This window comes from Rhinolophus sinicus, chromosome X (genome assembly GCF_036562045.2).
Source record: "Rhinolophus sinicus isolate RSC01 chromosome X, ASM3656204v1, whole genome shotgun sequence".
Taxonomy (NCBI): Eukaryota; Metazoa; Chordata; class Mammalia; order Chiroptera; family Rhinolophidae; genus Rhinolophus; species Rhinolophus sinicus.
The window spans coordinates 25264344-25286341 of NC_133768.1; the positions used below are offsets into that span (position 1 = coordinate 25264344).

Genomic DNA, 21998 nt, shown 5'->3' on the forward strand with positions numbered 1-21998 from the left:
TGGGTCAATAGAAGAAATGAGGTAGAAATAAGGAAATAAAATAATGTGAACCACTTTGTTAGGAAACACTTTTTATTTATACAATTTGGCAAAAACTCCTTTAGAAGTAATATAGTATGTCATTGTTCTAAATGTGTCCTAAATTGCTTAGGTGAACACAGACAAAGATGATCTAAAACAGGAATGTCGATAAAATTTTCTGTGATGATTGGAACATTCTACACTGTTCGATTGGAAGCCAATAGTGACATGTGGCTCTTGAGCCCTTGTAAGGTGGCTGATGAGATGAAGAAGATACATTTGAAATTTTATTTAATCATAATGAATTCACATTTAAAGAGCCACTTGTGGTTAGTGGCTACCCTACTGGGCAGCACAAATCTACAGAATGATGATGATGATGTTACTTTACTTCTGGGTTTAGCTGGGCAAGATATTGGATAAAAAGCTCAAAATGCAAAAGATCACATCAAGGTTTTTTATTTTTACTTTTTTTGTTACTTAATCTATCTGGCATAAGATCTATAAGAATGTAAAATAAGAGAAACTGTAGCCAAGTAGAATATGGTTTAATCTGTGCAGTTGACACACATAGTTTACATAGAATGTGAACTTCTCAGGTAAAGGTTTCATTAGCTAATAGAGAATTCAACTCTCGTCATGACCTCTCACACTGACCAGAACAACCACCAAGTCCCTATGGCCCAGTGTTATTACAATCCTCCCTGAATATACTGTACAAATATACTGTACACGGATACATGAGCTGCATGAATATACTGTATTTACTCAAAGCTTTGACTGGTTCTCTCTCCAGGGAACTAGCTACAGCATGCCAGTTTATTAGTTGATTCTTTCCATGCCCTTTGGAAGACATAATCTATTGGATGGCTCCACCCCAATTCCTAGGCTCTACAGGTGGCTTTGTGGCATAGCTCTAGCCCGACATTTCCTCGGAAAGCCGTTGTTTTCTGGATACTGCCCATTCCCTTTCTTCTTCCTGCTGTAATGTACATGTTCTGAGGGAAATGCCAAGAAGAACACTGTTGAGCTATTGAGCCAACGTCAGCATATGCCTATTTCTGAACTTCTTTAATGAGAAAAACAGACCTCTATAAGGCAAGCTACTGGGTTTTCTGTGACTTGAAACTGAAAGCAATCCTAATGGATATGTTTTTCTTCCGTGTTGAGTTATTGGCACACTAAAGAAGTTGTAGTTGGTTATTTTTTTGTTTGCTCATTTACCTATTTAATAAAGAATGTGTTGGGGATAGTTATTATGTGCCAAGCTAAGTGCTAGGTAATATGGTGGACAAGGAGCCAATAATAGGAAACCCAAAGAATGTGGGCTTTGCAGTTGGTAGACAGAGAGGGCTTTGTGGAGGAACTGGCACTTACACTGAAACCTGGATTAACATATGTGTGTGTGTGTGTATATATATATATATATATATATATATATATATATATGCATATGTACACTATATGCATATGACACACATATATGTATGTGTGTATATATATATATATATATATATATATATGCAATGTGATGCACATGTATGTATAGCAGGTCATTGGGTAATTGAGAAGCCAGAACATTGCTATGATGAAATTAAAATAGCTCAGTTTTACTTAACTGTGTGTAGGGGGTAGGGTGGGAAGGGGGGATTAAGGCAGAGCAGAAAATTAGGCTGGAGTTTTAACAAAAGGCCAAATCATGTTAAGACCTTGAAGTCATTTAAAGGAGTGGGAACTGTCTTCAAATAATAATGGATACGACACTGAAGGTTTTTAAAAAGTGGGTGGAGGGTGAGCTACATGAATATAGTATATTTAGAAAGATCATCCTGCATTCTATATAGAGAACGAATGGGAAGTAGGAAGACTAGAAGGAGGGAAACCAGTTAGGTGAATGATATCATTCAGGCAACACACGATAGTTGAAGAGTAGGGATGAAGAGAAGTGACTGGATTTGACAGCTATTGAGGCAGTAAATAGCTTTGTGATAGCTCAGCCTTTGGGGTTATAGAAGGAAGAGTGAAGCATGAGTTTCTGATTTAGACAACTGAATGGGCTGTGGTAATGATCACTGGAGAGGGATCATAGGAAGAGAAGTAGGTTGCATTTGGAGAAAAAGGTTGAAAGAGGGCAAAATGAGTTCAGCTTTGGGCCTATTCTGTCTGAAGTCCCTGAGGGACATTAAAATGAAAAGAAATCAGTAAGACATGCAGGTCTGAAATTCAAACTATCATTCTCACCTGCAAAGATATAAATGGATAGTCATCAGCAGACTGAAACTACACAAGTGGATGAATTTTCACAGAGTGTATGAGAGAAAGGAACAGGGAAGAGCTTTAGAGCATGAGTCAATAGCTTGGCAAATTGTGGATTCTGTATGGACCAGTGAAAAATGTAACTTTGCTTCTAACATTCTATATTACTTTACCTATCAGAGAAAGAACTATATAATATATATACCTTCTTTAGATGGTAGCTTTTTAGGAACCAAGTCAAAACATATAAACCGGAAGTCCCTTCTCTGAGGAATCGGAAGCCCTTAAGAAAGTGATCACAAGAACTGAGAGAGCTGCTTGGAGAGTCAAGGAGCATGAGAATGTGGAGAGAAGGGACCGCCAGAAAGAGTGGCGTCAATGATCTAGACCTTCCTTGAAGCCCTAGTTTTGTACCATGAACAAGTGTTTTGATTTTTGCTGTTGTTGTTCCTTCTTAGCTTACATTCCCTAAACTTACCAAATTTCTGATCTTAATTTGCTTGTCCAAAGAGGCTTCTCTTTGAAAAGCAGGTATTTCCCATTGAGATCTAACTATTGTCTCTGATACCAATTGATTGCATATTAAAAAGTGTTCCTGAGCCTACTCTGCCTTTGTTTAACCAAACAGATACCAGATCTGTATTGGGAACAGAAAGTCCAAACCTTGCCACTGAGAGGAGGCAGTAAATTTGAGAATTATTTTCCCCAAATTATCAGCCATTTATTCAAGCTCGCCCTCCACTAGGGTCCTTTTACTAGGGCCCCAAATATAACTCCCCACCTTCAGGTTGAATCTTCTTTTCCATGGTCATCTGAACACCCATTGTCTGGAAAACAGGACTGGAGCTGCTCTATTCCCCCAGGCTCAGCAGTGTAAATCTTTTCGCAGGAGTTTTCACTCTTCAATCTCTAACTCAATTTCAAGATTTACTTGGTCTCTCAATTTCCATACATCAATAGGTCATTACTTCTAAGTTTCTGTCTTAGTTCAAAATCTGCTTCTTTTTCCTTTTCTTCTTAATAAAGACCGCCCAACTGATTTCTTCAGTAATTTATGACATCTTCTGGAACTCATTTAGCTTTCACTGGTCTTCCTCATCATTGGACAGGTACTATTTTTGCCTGTTTTCTGACAGAACTAAAAAGGAGTACCCAAGAATCCTTAACTGACCATAGTATGAACAAGGCGAATCTACATTGTGCAAAGAGAGTCATCATTCAACAAATATTTACCAGCTCCCTATTATATCACCTGGTTTAGGACCTCAGAATCTATCACAGAAGAAAGGTAGCTCATGTCCTCAGGGAGTTTAGACTAATGTGAAGAACAAGCATTAAACCGTTAGTTACATAATTCATGTTTTTATTTATGATTAGGATAAATGCCAAGCAAAGAAAAGCACAAGGGTTTAAGAGAGTGGATAAGGAGACAGGACCTAATTTGAGGAGATGATGTCTCTAAGAGCTGTTCATTTCCATAGATATACAATGGAAAGTGAAGTTATAAATCATATTACACCCTGCAGATTGCCCCACTGGATGTGCGGAGTGAGATCCAATGATAGCACCATGGACACGCTATGATTCCATCATGAAGCTAAGTGACTTCCTTGTCAGGTTAAGGATGGGGCAGCATGTGCCATAATGGAAGAGAACATTTCTTTGGGTAGAGTTCTCAAAGCAGACTGATAAAGGACTCAACTACAAATCAGTATTTTGGTTTTGTCTGATCTCTTAGTTATGTTACTACCTTTGTGACTGTGGGCAAAGCAAGTAATTTCACCTTTCTTCAGGTCCCTCATCTGTGAAGTAAGAGGATTTAGGCAAACTTGTGAGTTGAGTTAGCATTTGTCATCTTGGAACCTCCCATGCTCTGGTTTAGCAGGATTGCGAAAACAAATCTGCATTGTCCACCCACTGCCAACACCCCATCATTATAACCAACAATAGTTTTACAAATAATGTAGTTCGTACCTTTTATGAATGCTTGCCCAAGAGGCACTGATGTTCTCTGTTATCATGTGTACTTTTCTGGTATCATCTGCAGAATAATCCCGGAGAAGTTTCAGTGCCAAGTCATTTACGACATCTACATTTATCTGCCACTGGCGGAGGTCTTTGTTCAACTGCTATAGATGCACATGGGAAAGAGAACGAACGTCAGTTTTCTCTGAAATTTCTAGTTGGAGTTTCTTCTTTCCCCTAATATTTATTTATTAGATGTTTTTCAAATGATAAGACATTTATAACACATGCTTCTTGTAAGAAAAAGTGAAAAAAAAAAACACCTAGTATAAAGATGTCTAAAGATTAAACCTTAAAATGCTTCATACACAGTTTCTGAATCCTGGGGTCTGGACATGTCTACATGATTGCTTTTAACCTACCATGTGATTTAGTCAATCATGACGGTATAAGCTAATCCATTTTTCATGACAAAGCTTTTCAAATGCAACATCTTGGCAAGAACTGGTATTTTAATTTAGTGGCAATGAATTGGAAATAAACTGGGCTGAATTGTTTTTATCATGGGAGAGAACAAATGGTAAAAACAAGATCCCATATAATTGTTGAGTCTGTGACATATACCAACTTTGAATAGAAAAAAAAAATCTCATGCATTTCTTCCCTCTTCATTAACTTGTTGAATTGTTTATGTAATTAGTGCCATCTACTGGCATTCGACTAAGGCTGCGTACAGAAAATACTGAACATCAAAGGAACAGTGCTGTTATTCTAGTTACACTTTATTTTGAAGGATCAGTTTATTCATAACACTTTTAAAAATATCCTACTTTAAAATTAGAATAAGATTTTAAATTGCTAAACCAAATGACCCGTGGTTTCTTCTTTGTCTTTGGCAGTTGAGTATTATCAAACTATGTATCTCACCACTTGAGATATCATATATCAAAGAAAGAAATAAACCAAAGAAAACTTTACTTGGAGGCATATTAACCCAAAATTTTTATTAAGCATTGCTTTAAGTACATGGAGAAAGCTTCTAAGCATTAAGGTAATAGTAAATTGCTAAGTTGGTCATATCAAATCCAATATGGTGGGTTAAGCCATTGAGAAATGGACAAAGGAAGAAGAACAGGCAATTCAAACAAGAGAGAGAGAATAAAAAGTTTTTATAAAATAAGAAAAATTTACTTAAAAAAAACAGATTACTAAATCAAGAAGGCACAATTAAATTAATACAAAAATAAAATCCATAGCTTAAAAGACTGCTAAAACTAGTACATTCATGTACTACTGCTGAGAAGAGTATGTACTTAGGGCAATTTGGCGATAGATATCAAGTGACATACACATGCTTACTCCCATCTACCCAGTAATCTCATTTTTGGTATTTTGTCCTACTAACATATTAAAAGAAGAGAAATACATTGTAGGAATAAAGATCTTTATTAACTGAGATAGGAAAAAATGAGAAACAACTTCAATGTTTAACAAGAGGATATTAAAATAACAAAATACATCAACCCAATGGTCTACTGTGCAGTAAATGTGCACAAAAAACATAAGCAAAAAAATGAATATAATTTCTGTGTACATTGTATTTCTTAAATCTCTAAGAATACACAGTCACGAACTAGAAGGGCAACAAAGGAAATTGAAAATAATTGATGTTTCTATAAAGAGTAGTCACTTTTGTTTTAATATTTGCTCATTTATGTTAGTGTGATAGTTTTATAGTAATAAAAATCAAACACTAGTGTTTTTAGCATAGTTTCAGTATGTTTGGGTGGACTCCTGTTCCTTAAAAATGTATCATCTGTATATAATCTAGCATTTTCTCAGTTAAACAGAACAAAGTAGAGTCAAACAAAATCATTGCATTCATTGCATATAGCAAGTAGACCAGATAACCAAACTAGGACCAGCTAAAGCCAGCATCACTAACTTTTGCTATGAAAGGAAACACAAAGAGTTTTTAAAGGCAAAGCGTATAGTTGCTATACCACAAAGCAATTAACATTTATCCTTTTGGAATGCTTGCCTTTCCTTGTATACTCCTTTAATCAATCCCTGCAGTTCCTATTTTCCACTTTTCAGATCCTCACACTATTCAAAAGCTTTTCTGAGGTCAACAGCACCCCTCCCCTCCAAAGGCTTTCCCTTTCTAGAAATTTCCTAGGGTAATGCTAAAGAGAAAACCACAAGCCCAAAATGGTGTCCTCATGATACCAAACCTAGATTTAATACCTAACCTAATTGCTGTTTCATCCTCTCTCAGTAATATAATCTTGATCAACCAGTCTAGAATTTTCTGGTCAACACCAATGAGGTTATTTGTCACCTGGGACCTGTCCACTCCACCAATCCCCAAGTAGAAAGAAGAGGTAACCTGCATGATAAAAACCCTTGCCTGTTCCCTTCCCTTCAAAAGAAGCTGCCCTGTTTTAAAAATAATCCTTTATTTTCTTTTTAAAAATAGCTCCCTTGCCCCACCCTTCTTCCTATAAAAACCTTCTATTTTGCACAACCCTTCCCTGTACCCTTCTAGCTAGCTGCTCAATGGGATTTTGCCAGATTCATGAATTGCTTAATAAAGCCAATTTGATCTTCAAATATACTAGGCTGAATTTTGTTTTTTCTAACAGTATAAAAGTACCTCTTCTTCGCTTCCTATTCTCACTTAAGCCAAACCTACAGTGTTAAAAGTAATGTATACTAAGATATGAAAGACCAACCGGCCCTCCTTATCTACAGGATGGTATTTGCATTTTAAAAGAAGAGCTTGTCATCTATCATCTGTTAAATCTCTAATTGGTAGCATAAGAATCCACAAAACTTTGACCAATGACTTGGTTACCTTTTCCCAAGGTAATTCCATTTTAAGAAGGATGCAGTTGTTAATGACATACTTATTATGAACCAACATCAGAGTATATATGTATAGATTTAGGAATATAAAATGTAAATTAAAATTCAAATAAAAAATTTAAAACATTTATATTCCCTAAGAAAGAGAAATAATCTTGGAAGCCACACCTCACTCACTGGTTGCTATTTGAAAATTCTAGCTATAAGAGGATATATTCTTTGGTTCTAATCTATAGATTATTTTTTTTAAATGCCTAAAAATACGAGTCAAAAAGTATGGTAGAATTTTCTAAAGTCTTGAAGGAAATAGCAAGCTAAGTTTATTATAGAGATTTCATAGTAAACAAGTAGTAAAAGAGGGAGGCTTGACTTCAAACCAGAGCTTTTTCATATGCTTTAATGCTTAAAAGGCAAAAATGTGCAATATTTTTTTCTTCAAATTTGTATTCACACAGAAATATAGGTTTTAATACCTAACACACTCTTGACTGAGTGCTAACCTTCACTGAATACTGCCTAGGTTTTATGAGAATATGGGATTAAAAAGAAAAAGAAAAACGCACTGACCTTGACTAACATTGAGAGGGCTAAGGCCCTTATCTAAACTCCAAGGTTCTCAACCGCAACATTCTTTTCTCCCTTCTTAAAGTCATTTACCAGAACAGACAGGTTTTCCTTCCTCCAAAGGTAATATGTTGACCACCTTGGACTTTAACCAAGTGTCATTCACACTAGGAACAATGACCTTGACCTGCTTTGCCTACCACTGTCAAATTTACTATTGGGATAACTCCAGACCACAGAAGGAGTGTAAATTCAAAAATACAATAGAATTCACACACTCTCTTTCTTTCTTTCTGAATTCCATTTACAATGGCATATACTACAGGGAATTGTTTGTGTGGTGATCATAGTGTGTGAAGAAAGTTAAAATACTGAGAGCACCAGCCTATAAAAAAAGATGATTCGTGTGTGTGTGTGTGTGTGTGTGTGTGTGTCCTATGAAAAATATAAAATGCTTAAATCCCCAACCAAGAAAGAAATAGCTCAGATTCAAACCTAAAAAGGTGCTGCTATAGCATGTGCTGGATATTTATACATAGTGTTTTAGGCATAAAAATGATAGTGGACTATAGGACAACGTGAATTAATTTCAAGAATTTTGAATATTCAATGTTTTCAATTTTATTGTTTGTCTTCTCTTGTTTTTTTTATTTATAAGAATTCTTTTTTAGGGATATTGGCCCTACATGGGCGAATACAAGGGAAGAAGAGAAAGAGTAGTTAAAAAGTCTAGGCAATAGAATGGGCCTGTTGGGTTTGAATCCTGGCTTGATCAGCTATGAGTTATGTGACAAATGGCAAAGTTAATTGGTCTCTCTGTGCCTCAGTTTCCTCCTTTGTTACATGGATTTATTAACTGTATTGACCTTGAAAGATTGTTATGAGAATTAATTTAGGAAATCTAGGGAAAACCCTTAGAATGGTGCCTGGCATTACCCGAAACATTAAATCAATTTAGCTGTAATCTTAATCATTACTACAACTATTATTACTACTATCACTACTACTACTACTACTACTACTACTACTTTTTTGTTCTTTATTTTATTTTATTTTTATTTATTTATTTTTTTATTAGTTTCAGGTGCACAAGACAAAGCAAAACTACTACTACTTTTAATGAACCACGTTATACTCATCAGAGTGAGCTTCTACTGAATGCAAAGCAAAGGCCTCACTGTTTCATAGACATTGTATGACGCTGAAGCTCTAAAAGGCTCCCTTTAATTTAGAAGATATGAGCCCATAGACCTGCAATTAAAAATTAAAGGTTGAGTATTGTTTACATCTTTTTATAACATATGTTTTGGGATATTCACCTACAAGGGAAATTAACTTTTGACCCAGGTGAAGCAGACTTGTAAATTTTTTAATGACTGAATCAAAGGAGCTTCATGAAAGGCAATGCAGAGTAATGAAAAGGCATCTTCCCAGGAAGTCTTGCTTGGCCACGGTCTTGCAGTTTGATCTTAAGAAAGCTTGTCATAAACCTTTTAAGTTCCAGTTTTGTTGTCTGTAAAATAGGATGCGGCTATTTATTCTGCTTATGCCTGAGGTTTGTTGTGCGGTCCAAATCAAAGGCAAATTGCTTGGGAAATTATCAAACAGGATCCTAGTATATTTGTGGACAAAAAGTTGTACACATTGGGTTGCTCTCATTTTGCTTAGGATACTGTGTTTGCATACATGAACTAAGAGATTCATTAAAAAAAAATAGCTCTGTGAGCCAACAGCTAAGAGCTTATGAGCTCTTAGATCCATTCTCTGCCCATCTCCTACTCCACTCCATATTGCAGATGGATTAATCATTTTAGGGGATCAGAATTCCCTGGGATTTCTTGCTAGCTGGTTTCTAACTGGACTTGGCCAGTGAGAGGCCCTGGTGGGAGATGGAAGAGCAGGTGAAAATAGAGTATATCTACCCCTCTTTCTATATGGGCAGTGTCTTCTTTGTGTCTCCATCTCCCACTGGACAGACCCTCACTCTATAGTTTCAGTCCCTGCTGTGCAGCCTCCATAGTGGTCAAGTTAGGACCAGAGGCTCTGGTTTTGGGGCTTTGGTAACACCTGTTGGCCCCCCAGCCCTCGAGGGGTAACAGCTTTTTGATGTTGCTAAACTCCAGGTTGCTTCCCCCAATCTCCTATTGGGCTTCTCAACTCCTTCATCAGCCATGGAACCAGTTATCTGTTTCAAATTCCCTCTGTTTGAAATATCTAGTGTGGTTTCTAGACTGGACCCTGATGATACAAACTGAAAGAAATCTCCCAGCAAATGAACCTACCTATAATCACATAGGAAATTGAACATACTAGTTATGTGGCAAATGGGAAAGTTAATTACTCTCTCTGTGCCTCTGTTTCATAAAACGTCAATATTTTATGAAGCATCAGTTTCATAAAATATCAGACTTTACATCTTGCATCCTTCTCTCCAGTCTCAGGGGAAGAGGTGACTTTTGTGCAATGGGAAGCTGATTACTCTGTACACTCATCTTTTCTGGATCTTCCTCCATGTACTCCCTCACTCTTTGTGTCTTTTCAACCTCTTGTCTCTTTGCAGGGTCTTTCTCCACAGCCTTCAAACAGGAGTGTCTCCCTCATCATTAAATAACAACAACAAAATCTGCTCTCTATCATTTTCTTTCTCTTCACAGTTACAGTCCTTAGAAGGCAACTGTTATTAACTCATTGCCTCAACTTGATTACATTCCTGCCACTATATTCATCAAAATCACGCTTCTGCCACTGCCATCCAACTAAAACTATTCTGACAGAAGCCACTACGGTAAATTGGATTATTAGCCTCAATTCTTTACCTCACCCTATACCCATGCCCTTTGCTATGTAACTTTGAATTTCCTGATACAAAAGGCAGTTCACTTCCCTGCCCTTGACCATGAGCTTGGCCATATGATTTGTTTTGCCTAATCCTAAAGGGATGTTGCTAGAAATGACACAAGCAGAGGTTTGAAATGTGCTCCTGTAGTGGGGCTAGCCCTTTTGCACTTCTGCCTTCACCATGACACAAACATGCCCTGGGCTTGCCTCCTCATCCCTGGGGAGGGATGGGTGACAGGTGGAGAAGAGCCACCCCAATCAACCTGCAGCCTGAAGCAGTGCCAACCCCAGCCAAGTTGCGAACTCATAGAAAAGAAATAAATGTTCATTGTTGTATGCCACTGACATTTTGAAGTTGTTATGCAGCATTTTTGTGAAAAGAGTTAACTGATTCAGTCACCGATGGCCAGTGTCTGTGGAAAGTTTTTGGGTCTCATTTCCTTGATTTATTTGCAACGACTGGTGCTACTGATGACTTACTCCATTCTTCTTGAGGCTCTGGTCTTTTTTGGCCCCCTCTCTTTGGGTCTCTTCTACACTCTCTTATGGTTCAAGTTTTCCTTTTTCTGCTTGTCCCTTAAATGTTCCCCCAAGGTTCTGTCTCTAGCCCTCTTCTTCCTCTGCAGTTTAAGTTGAACTTCAACTGGAGGAGGAGGCAGGGAGCATACCCTTAGTGAGCTTGTGCCATAATTTTCCCTTATATCCACATCTTCGACCTCTGTGCCACTACCTTAATTTAAGCCCTCATCACCTCTTGCTTGGACTCCGCAATAACCTTTTTATTGACTCTCTCCCTCCACTCTCAGTCCAGCTCTTCCATCTACGGACATCTGCTCAAGAGATCTTTTTGAAATGCAAGTAGAACCACGTTATTCCTCTGTAAAACCTTTCAATGGCTCCCTATTACCTACAAGACAAAGTTCAAGCCTCTCTCCTTGGATAACAAGGCCCTCAAAAATATGAGCCTTACTTATATATCCACTTTCATCTTTTGTATCCTCCTTTCCTTTTAACCAATTCCATAATTGGCCATATGAGAACACAAAACTCTGAAAGGTTAAGTGACTTACTGAAGGTGACATAGCTAGTCAGTGAAAGAGGCATTACAAAAAAGCAGGTTTCTTGACTCCAATATTCAGGTTTCATCTAGTTAAAGAAGATATGCTTCCATATAAAAGAATTTAAAGGAAATGATTGGATTTATTATGCATGAAATAATCTCCTTGATGAGTACGGCATGATTGGGAAATTATTGTGTAAAATAAAGTAAGATACTGCCAAACAAAGACAGTGGAAAAAAAATACACATTTAGTTTATTAAAAAAAAAAATCACTAAACAATTTACTTCTAAATATGAATGCATGTTTTAGAAATCTTTACTGGGAAAAAGGAATGCAGTTCTTTTTCACTTGTGTGAATTAAAATGACCTGTAACACCTCTTTATGGATTTATAATAGAAACGTTAAAATATCTGTAAGGAAGCTATTTCAAAAGTAAAGCCTCTCACCATTAACTTTAAGACTCATCTATTAAATCTCTGACATTACCAAACAACTCTGTTTCAGAAGGTAACACTCTGTACAGGGGATACTATTTAAGAAAATAGCACTCATTTTCCAGCTTACTGGAAATGATTAATCTTTTCAATAGCTTTGAGGACTACATACTAAAGTTGTTACTTTTTTGTCCTTTCAACAATGACTACAAGCTGAGAGTAGGCTAGTAAATGCGTTATTGGCCAACCCATTAGAGTTCCATTATTTTCTGTCTTACATGGCTTCATGTAATGAATTTTTATAATTAAACTAATGGCATACAATTTATTTTTCCCCCTCTTTACTTTCAGGCCCCATTTCTCTTCCAGCTTCTCTGGAATATGTTTTATACAGAAACAAGGGACGAGAGCCCTCCAAGTACTTCATTACCTTAATTTCATTATGACATTTTGGAAAGCATTCTCTTATCTGGCCTTTCTCTTTAATTTGTTGAGTTTATTAAAAGGCTTAAGCAGTGTTGTAATTAACAAATCACCCAGCTACCCCAGGCATCTGAAAGAAGTCTGGTTGAGAGGGTGTGAAAATGGTTGGTTGGGTGCAAATGACTTCAGAGAGAATGCCAGAGGACAGATCCCAAGAAAGTGGCATTTTCTCGACTATTTGTGGTAAAGTGCATTACTGTGCACAAACATTCAGTGCCTTTTCATGCCAGAGGATTACACCTCTGTACCCCATTGAATCATGGATGGCAATGTAACTGATTTTGGCTACTTGTCACTTCCAGGCAGAAGGTTTAAGAGCCAATGGCATTATCTACTCTTCCCTGCCTCTTTGATCATGGAATTTTATATTAAGACGCAGCTGTCATCAGCCATGGTCCCTGAGTGGCTAAGCTAAGTAGAACCCCCTTGTGAATCTACAGTGGACATGTAACATGAATAAAATACAAACTTTCTGTTAAGCCTCTAGATGTGGGGACTGCTTGTTACTATGGCATGACTTAGCCTATCCCGACTGACATCTCTACTCAGGTATGACCAGGTCTCAGACAGAGTAGAGCAATCTACTAGCTCCAGATAGTCTGGAATCAGGGCCAATGATAGAATAAGTTAATATAATGACATATAAAAATAGGTCCTGTTGCTAATAAATGTTTGGAAACTATGTTTCTAAAGCAGTTTATAAACCTGAACAAGGAAAGATCTGTAGTCTTAATAATGTGCATATATACCTTTTTAAAGAAACTTTATTGAGATATGATTCACACACCATAAAATTCACCCATTTAAAGCGTATAATTTAATGGTTTTTAGTATATTCACAAAGTTGTGACGCCATCACCACAATCTAATTTTGGAACATTTTGTTCATCCCTAAGAGAAACTCCCATACCCATTGTCAATCACTCTCCATTGTCCATTCCCTGTGATCCATTTTGGAATTAATTTTGTGTGTGATATGAGGTATGGTAAAACTTCATTATTTTGTATGTGGATATTTAGTTATCTAAGCACGATATTTTCAAGAAACTATCCTTCTCCTATTGAATTGTCTTGGTACTTTTACAAAATCAATTAAGCATAAATGCAAGAATTTAGTTCTGAATTTTCAATTTTACTTCATCAGTCTATATATCTATCTTCATGTCAGTACCACACTATCTTGATTACTGTACCTTCTTAATAGGTTTTGAAATTGGGAATTGTGAGTCCTCCAAGTTTGTTCTTTTTTCAAGGCTGTTTGGCTATTCTTTGTCCCTTGCATTTCAGTATGAATTTTAGGATTCATTTTTCAATTTCTGTAAAAAATCCAGCTAGAATTTTGGTAACAATTGCCAAAGTCTATAGATTAATTTGGGGATGTTGCTATCTTATCAATATTCAGTCATTTTTAAAATTAGTTTCAAGTGTACAAAACAATGCAATAGACATTTCACCCCTCACAAAGTGATAACCCCCTCCCCCAATCTATTGCCCCTCTGACATCGTATATATCTATTACAATTCCATTGACTCTATTCCCTATGCTGTACTCCACATCCTGTGACTATATATATAAAATTATAGTTGACATTCATTATTATTCAGCTTCAGGTGTACACTGCAGTGGTCAGGCATCTACACCGTACATGAAGTGGTCTCCCTAATAAGACACGTGCCTTTCTGACACCCTACAAAATCTTTACAACATTATTGATTGTATTCCCCAAACTATCTTTCATATCCCCTTGGCAATGTTGTGAATACCAATTTGTGCTTTCTAATTCCCTCCTCTTCTCCCTCATCCCTACCCTCCTCCCAACTAGCAACCCTCAGCTTTTTCTCTGTATCTCTGAGACTATTTTTGATTACTTTGCTCATTTAAGAATATTAAGTCTTTTGATCTGGGAACATGGGAAATTTTTCCATTTATTTAGATCTTCTTTAATTTCTTTCAACAATGCTTTGTAGTTGTCAGTGTATAAGTCTTGCATTTATTTTATTCCTAATTATTTTATTTTTTGATGCCATTGTAAATGGAATGGTATTTTTTTAATTTCATTTTTCAGTTCGGTAGTATATAGAAAAACAATTGATTTTTGTATTTTGACCTTGCATCGTGCAAATTTACTGAATTAATTTATTAATTGTAATGCTTTAAAAAATGTATTCCTTAGGATTTTCTCTGTATAAGACCATGTAATCTGCAAGTAGATATAGTTTTACTTCTTCCTTTACAACCTGGATGACTTTTATCGATTTTTCTTGCCTAATTACCCTGGCCTGGTAAATAGAAGTGGTGAGAGCAGATATCCTTATTTTGTTCTTGATCTTCAGGTAAAGCATTCAGTCTTTCACCATGATATTAGCTGTGGTGGTTTCTTAGACGCCGTTTATCAGGTTCACGGTCTCCTGTATTATTTTCCTAGGACTGTCAGAACAAAGTATCACAAACTGGGCAACTTAAACAACAAAATGTATTGTCTCACAGTTCTGGAGGGTACATCCCAAATCAAGGTGTCAGCAGGCCATGCTCCATCTGAAACCTATAGGGAGAATCCTTTCTTGCCTCTTCTAGTTTCTGGTGGTGGCTTTCAATCCTTAGTGTTCCTTGACTTGCAGTTCCTTGACTACATCCCTCTATTGTTTGCCTCTATTGTCACATGGTGTTTTCTCTGTAGTCAGTGTCTGCATGGCATTCTTCTGCCCGTGTACGAGGTCTAACAATTAAGTTCGTGAACTTGTTGCAACGATGTTGCTAACCTTTTTTGATATCAGAGGGATCACTCATTATGAATTTGTACCAACTGGACAAACAGTTAACCAAGCTTAATATTTGGAAGTGCTGAAAAGGCTGCATGAAAAAGTTAGATGACCTGAGCTTTTCGCCAACAATTCATGGCTCTTGCATCACGACAATGCACCAGCTCACACGGCACTGTCTGTGAGGGAGTTTTTAGCCAGTAAGCAAACAACTGTATTGGAAGACCTTCCATACTCACCTGATCTGGCCCCCAATGACTTCTTTTCTTACCCTAAGATAAAGGAAATATTGAAAGGAAGACATGTGGATGATATTCAGGACATCAAGGGTAATACCATACAACGACAGCTCTGATGGCCATTCCAGAAAAAGAGTTCCAAAATTGCTTTGAAGAGTGGACTAGGCGCTGGCATCGGTGCATAGCTTCCCAAGGGGAGCGCTTTGAAGGTGACCATAGTGATATTCAGCAGTGAGGTATGTAGCACTTTTTCTAGGATGCATTCATGAACTTAATTGTCTGACCTCGTATGTCTCTTTTCTTTCTCTTGTTAGGATTCCAGTTACATTGGATTAAGGGTCCACTTGACGCCAGTATACCTCATCTTTACTTACTGTGCTTCCCCGAAAATGAGACCTAGCTGGAAAATAATCCCTAGCATGATTTTTCAGGATGGCATCCCCTGAACACAAGCCCTAATGCAACTTGTGGAGCAAAACTTAATATAAGACCCAGTCTTATTTTCGGTGAAATATGGTAGCTATGTCTGCAAAGACCTTACTTCCAAATAAGGACACATTCACAGGTGCCAGGGTTTGGGTCTTCAGCACATCTTCTAAGGGGACAAAATTGAAACTACAACACCTTCTATTCCTAATTTGTTGCGTGTTTTTATCATGAAAGGTTTTGGACTTTGTAGACTGTTTTTTCTGCAATTACTGAGATGATCACGTGGTTTTTGTTCTTTATTCTACTCACATGGTACATTACAATGATTAAATTTTGTATGTTTTTGTAAGCATTTTCCCACCAAATCGCGTCGTAACGTGGGGCTTTTTTGACATTTTCTCGCCAAAATTAGACTTTCCATAAAATATTCATATCTTTCGATCTATTTGATATTTTTCTATGAAACTTTCAGTGTTTTAGTTTAAAAAGAGGTGCAAAATATGTGTTATTCTCGTTTCTCGCGCTTTGGTATAAAAAGCGATATGACGAGTTTACTCGTTTCCCGCAAAAAATGTGTTAAACTAACCTTGTATTCCTGGAATAATTCTTATTTGATTATGGTATACAGTTCTTTTAATATGTTGCTACATTATGTTTGACAGTATTTTTTTGAGCCTTTTTGAGTCTATATTCACAAGCCCTAATGGTCTATAGTATTTTTTCCTGTGATATCTTTGGTTGTGAAATATTATTTCCTGTTCTATTTTTTTGAAGAATTTGTGAAAAATTGATATTAATTCTTTGAATGTTTACTAGAATTCACCCATCTGGGTTTGGGTCTTTTCCTTGGGAGAAGTTTTAAAATTATTGATTCAATTTCTTTACTTGTTAAAGTCTATTCAGATTTCCTACTTCTTCCATCCATAATATCCTCTCATAATCTTTTCTATTTCTGTAAGATCAGTAGTGATATGTCCTCTTTCATTTCTAAGATTAGTAATTTGAGCCTTCTCCCCCTATTTTTCCTTAGTCTAGCAGAAGAAGGATTGTCAATATTGTTGATCTTCTCAAATAACCAACTTTTGGTTTTATTGATTATTTCTCTCTTATTTTTTTAATATATTTCACTGATTTCATATAATCTTTTAAAACAATTTTTTTTTTAATGAAAGTTTATTGGGGTGACAACAGTTAGTAAAGTTACATAGGTTTCAGGTGTACAATTCTGTAATACATCATCTATAAATCCCATTGTGTGTTCACCACCCAGAGTCAGTTCTCCTTGCATCACATATATTCGACCCCCTTGACCCTCTTCTACTATCCCCCTCCACTCTTACCCTCTGGTAACCACTAAACTGTTGTCTGTTGTCTGTGTCTATGAGTTTGTGTTTATTTGTTTGTGTATCTTCTTTCTTTGTTGCTTTCAGTTTTATATCCCACATAGCAGTGAAATCATATGGTTCCCAACTTTTTCTGTCTGACTTATTTCTCAGCATAATAATCTCAAGATCCATCCATGTTCTCATGTAATCTTTATTACTTCCTCTCTCCTGCTTGCTTTAGGTTTAATGTTCTCTTTTTACTAGTTTCCTAAGGTGAAACTTGGGTTACTCAGTTGAGATCATTCTTATTTTTTAACATACGCATTTATGGCTATAAATTCCACTCTAAGCACTGCATCCCATACGTTGCATCCCATAAATTTCATTATGTTATGTTTTTATTTCCAGGCACCTGGAAGTATTTTTGTATTTCCTTTGTGATTTCCTCTTTACCTATTGGTTAATTTAAAATGTGTTGTATCATTTTCTCATATTTGTGAATTCCCCAAATATACTTTTGTTATTGATTTTTACTTTCATTCCATATGGTCAGAGAACCTACACTGCATGATTTCCATCCTTTTAAATGTATTGAGACTTGTTTTACAGCCTGGCATATGCTCTATCCTGGAGAACATTCCATGTATAATTGAGGAGAATGTATATTCTGTTATTATTGGGTGGAGTGTTAGGTCTTATTAGTTCATAATGTTTTTCCAAGTCTTCTATTTCCTTGTTGATCTTCTGTCTAGTTGTTCCATCCTTACTAAAAGTGGGGTATTGAAGTCTCTGTTCTGTCGAATTGTCTATTTTTCCCTTCAGTTTTGTCAGTTTTTACTTCACGTAATTCTCTTAATGCTTGTCTTTCTTTTCCTCAGAGTGGAATTAAGACCTGTCTACAAGTTCACTGACTCTTCTGCCAGCTCAAGTCTGATGTTGAGCCCCTTTCTAGTAAAAATTTCATTTCAGTTATGTACTTTTAAACTCCAGAATCTCTATTTGGTTCCTGTTTATAATTTATATCTCTTTATTGATATTCTCTATTTGGCAACACATGCACATAGACTTCTAGATCTCCCAGAAATATGTTGGAGCTTTTCAAAGTCCCCTGAAGACATCTTATTCCCTAGATTTTCCTTTTAAGTTTTTCTCCAGACCCATGGTCATCTCCACTGATATCACAGCCTCAGGCAGCTGCTCTTTAAACAATTGCTGCTGATTGTTTTGGGTAAACACTCTGGGGATAAGGCTTTTCCTGGGGAGTGAGCTCAAAGTCATGTCAAATAATGACAAGGCCTTGCGTACAGGTTTGTTCTAGGAACCTGCAAGACAGATCAAATAGCAATAATGTGCTGGGTATAAAATGGGTCTTTTTGAGGAACTCCCATCTTGGTCTTCCCTCTCTGGTGGCTGTAAGGCTGCTGATTGTTAAGGCTACTATGCAGCTGGGAAAAAACAATGGGACTAAGCCAAGTTAAAAAGCCTCAAACCCTGCTGTTCTTACTGAATTCAGCAATTTACATATTATTGAGAACCTCTGGTTAATTTCCAGAGTCCAGAAAAGGCAATTTTGACAATCTTTACAATTTGCTGCTTTTATGAACAAGTGGATTTACAGAGTATATTTTTAAGCATGAAATAAGTTACACTGTGAAAAGGAAACAAGGCAAAATATGGTGCAATCAGAACATAATACTATTTAAGTCGGCATTAAATATTTATATAGTCCAAGAGTACCTGGGGAAACTAACCATTACTTCCTGTGCTCTACAGGTGATGTAGGAAGCACTCTGTCTGCTTTGAAAAGTTTAATAGTTTCATACCTACTCTGGGAGGAAAAGTACTATTAGGTTATTGATTCTTTCTCCTTAATCACGTGGAAGCTTTAGGGAAGAACAGAAGGGAATAAAGAAAATACATGAAAAAAATGGTACATCCCAGCAAGAAGATTTCTGATAATGGTTTCGTTATTGTATCAGAAATGCAAACCTTGAACTACCAGTGGGGATCCATTTGCCTATTTTAATTTTGTGCAAGTCTAAAAGTAAACAAAATGTGTGAAAGAAGAATTCAGCTTTAATCACTGTACATATGCTTATGGCAGATAAGGATGTTATCTAATACCACCCACGCCTCCAAATAATTAAAACTATAAGGCTCTACTTCCATTTTTTAAAAAGAAGTTTCTCTGATTACCCTGTTTCCTCGAAAATAAGACCTAGCTGGACCATGAGCTCTAATGCGTCTTTTGGAGCAAAAATTAATATAAGACCTGGCATATATTATATTATACTATACTATACTATACTATACTATACTATACTATACTATACTATATTATATTAAAGACTGGGTCTTATATTATAGTAAAATAAGACCAGGTCTTATATTAATTTTTGCTTCAAAAGACACATTAGAGCTGATGGTCCGGCTAGGTCTTATTTTTGGGGAAACACAGTAGTTTCTTTCCTAGTAAAATAATTTGATATCCTCAAATAGCTACTGTATTTACTATATATAACAAGTTCAAATTTTTAAATTAATTACATGATTACAGTGTATCTATGTTTCAAGTTCCCTAAAGAATGTCTTCAAAACAGATATTTTGTAGCCTTGCACGCATTTATTTAATAATTTGATAAATTATTGAAGTTCTCGCCTCAGATAGCTTTAAGTACTATATAGCCAAATCAGCTAGGCTCAAACAAGATTTCACTTCTCTATTGAATTCATGTACTCTTAGCTCAGTCAAGCACAAAACAGCTAATGCTGTCACGTTTGAAGAGCTTTTATGCTGAATTTGACACAAAAGCAATCACAAAGCAGACTAAAAGGAATTTCTCTTTCAAAAGCTGAAAAGGGAAAAAAAATAAATGAAAACTCTGAGCCTGGGTAAATCTCTCTTGACACTGGAAAAGTTTAAAATCATCAAGACGTAATTTTTCCAAAGAATCCATTGCCAAGTTCGGACCTATCTTAATAGCCTAAGGAACAGGTTGTGAAGTCAACTAAGATTTCTGCCAAATGAAATAAATCCCATGATGACCATTGCTGGCAGTGTTAGGTGCCAACGGCACACCATCTTACCTCTTATGAAAGCTAAATGGCATCATCTCTCATAGGATTCTGCCATAGCCTATTGGCAGGGATTCTGATTAGGATAGAAATCCTGCATGATTTCCCCTAATTTCTGCCTTTATATCTCAAAAGAACATTACTGTTTTATCAGGGCCATGGATAAAATCAAATGAAGCCATGTGGTTAACCAAGTCAACTACTTACACAATTTGTTTTTGTTTCCAAAAAATTAGGGGTTATACAGGAAAGAGAGTAAACCTGTATTATGGGCATCTCTTAATGACCTGCTCATTAATTACTGACATGCTAGGCCATCTACAGTCTGTTCTTTTGCCAAATCAAGACTCTCCTGTTATCTCCTTCCACCCCATCCCTGCTTTTAAGGGATGGACTTTTCCCACATGCCATCTCAGATTTGATTTCCATTTTGTGAAGAGGTTGTTATTATTCCCATTTTTTGTCTACCATTTTTTCTAAGCAAGAGAGGAGGTTTTCTAAATGTCCAATGAGTAAGGAAGTGGTTAAAGATGGAACTTAATGAAATATTGTAAATAATTAAAAATGGTAATCAGTAAAAGTTATATAGCAACACATAGAAATATGTATGCAATAACACTAACTTTAAAACCAGAAATCGAAATTTTATCTACATTATGAAGACAAATATGTAGACAAGAAACGGAAGTGATTATAAACAAATATTATATTAAAATATCAGAATTGGAGGTGATTTTTTTTCTTTAGTTCAAGTATGGTGACTGGTTTCAATTTTCAGAGTGTCACAGTGCTGGCAGTGGCCTTTAAAGCCATTTTATTGTGACATTGAGGGTAGTCATCAGTGACACTGCTGCAAGGGAGGTTGGCTGCTGTAATCACAGCTCTCCAACTCTCAAGACACAGCTTGCTGATTGCCTTATGAGGCTCACTGGCTCTCTTGCTAATCTTAGGTACATAGACTCAGAAAGAATTTATGGAGCAAAAAGATCTTTGGTCAAATTAACCAGTGTCTCCTTATGTCTATCGCCATATTTCCTTCCTAAAAGTAAACTCTAAGTGATAAGCCAGCTAATATCACTCAGTAGTGATAACACATTAAACAAAGTCCAGACCTCTATTTTATACACTCCCTGACTTTTATAAGAATTAAAAATAGTGGTTTCATTAAAAATGGAATCCAATTTACGATTATCTTTTTACTCTTTCATAGTAAAACAGAATATGAACATTTCTCCCCGGTACACTATTTCGTTTTCCACTTGGTAGCTTACGAACATTATAATCTTATTTGCCAGTTCGTAACTACGATTGTCTCCCTTTCTGATCCTCATGGTGTTTTCTTGATGTGTTTTAACCAGATATACAATGGGCAGAAGAGAAAATCTATGAGGTACATAGATCATTCAAGAGTAATCGCTACGTATTCACATCCCAACTCTCCTACTAGTAAGAGGAGATACTGAATTTCTCTAGGCTTCAATTTCCTTACCTGTAAACTGGGAAAAATAATAGTACTTTTTATGGAAGGTTTTTGAGAGGATGAAATTAGCCAATATATGGAAAGTGATTAGCACAGTTTTTAACAAACAGCAAGTATTCACTAAATGTTAGTATTAGCATTAGAATCACTCTTAGTTTTAGCATACGTGATTCAGGAAATGATGGGAGAAACTATAGC

General features: G+C 36.3%; 1 protein-coding gene across 8 annotated transcripts in view; it reads right to left on the reverse strand.

The window, feature by feature from the left end:
- Positions 1–21998, reverse strand: part of DMD (dystrophin) — a 2125071-nt gene that overhangs the window by 527652 nt on the left and 1575421 nt on the right. For all 8 annotated transcript variants that reach the window (XM_074323908.1, XM_074323912.1, XM_074323913.1 and 5 more), the window contains one exon: positions 4252–4406. In XM_074323908.1, coding sequence (XP_074180009.1) covers positions 4252–4406 — 155 coding nt within the window. The remainder of the gene's footprint in view (positions 1–4251; positions 4407–21998) is intronic.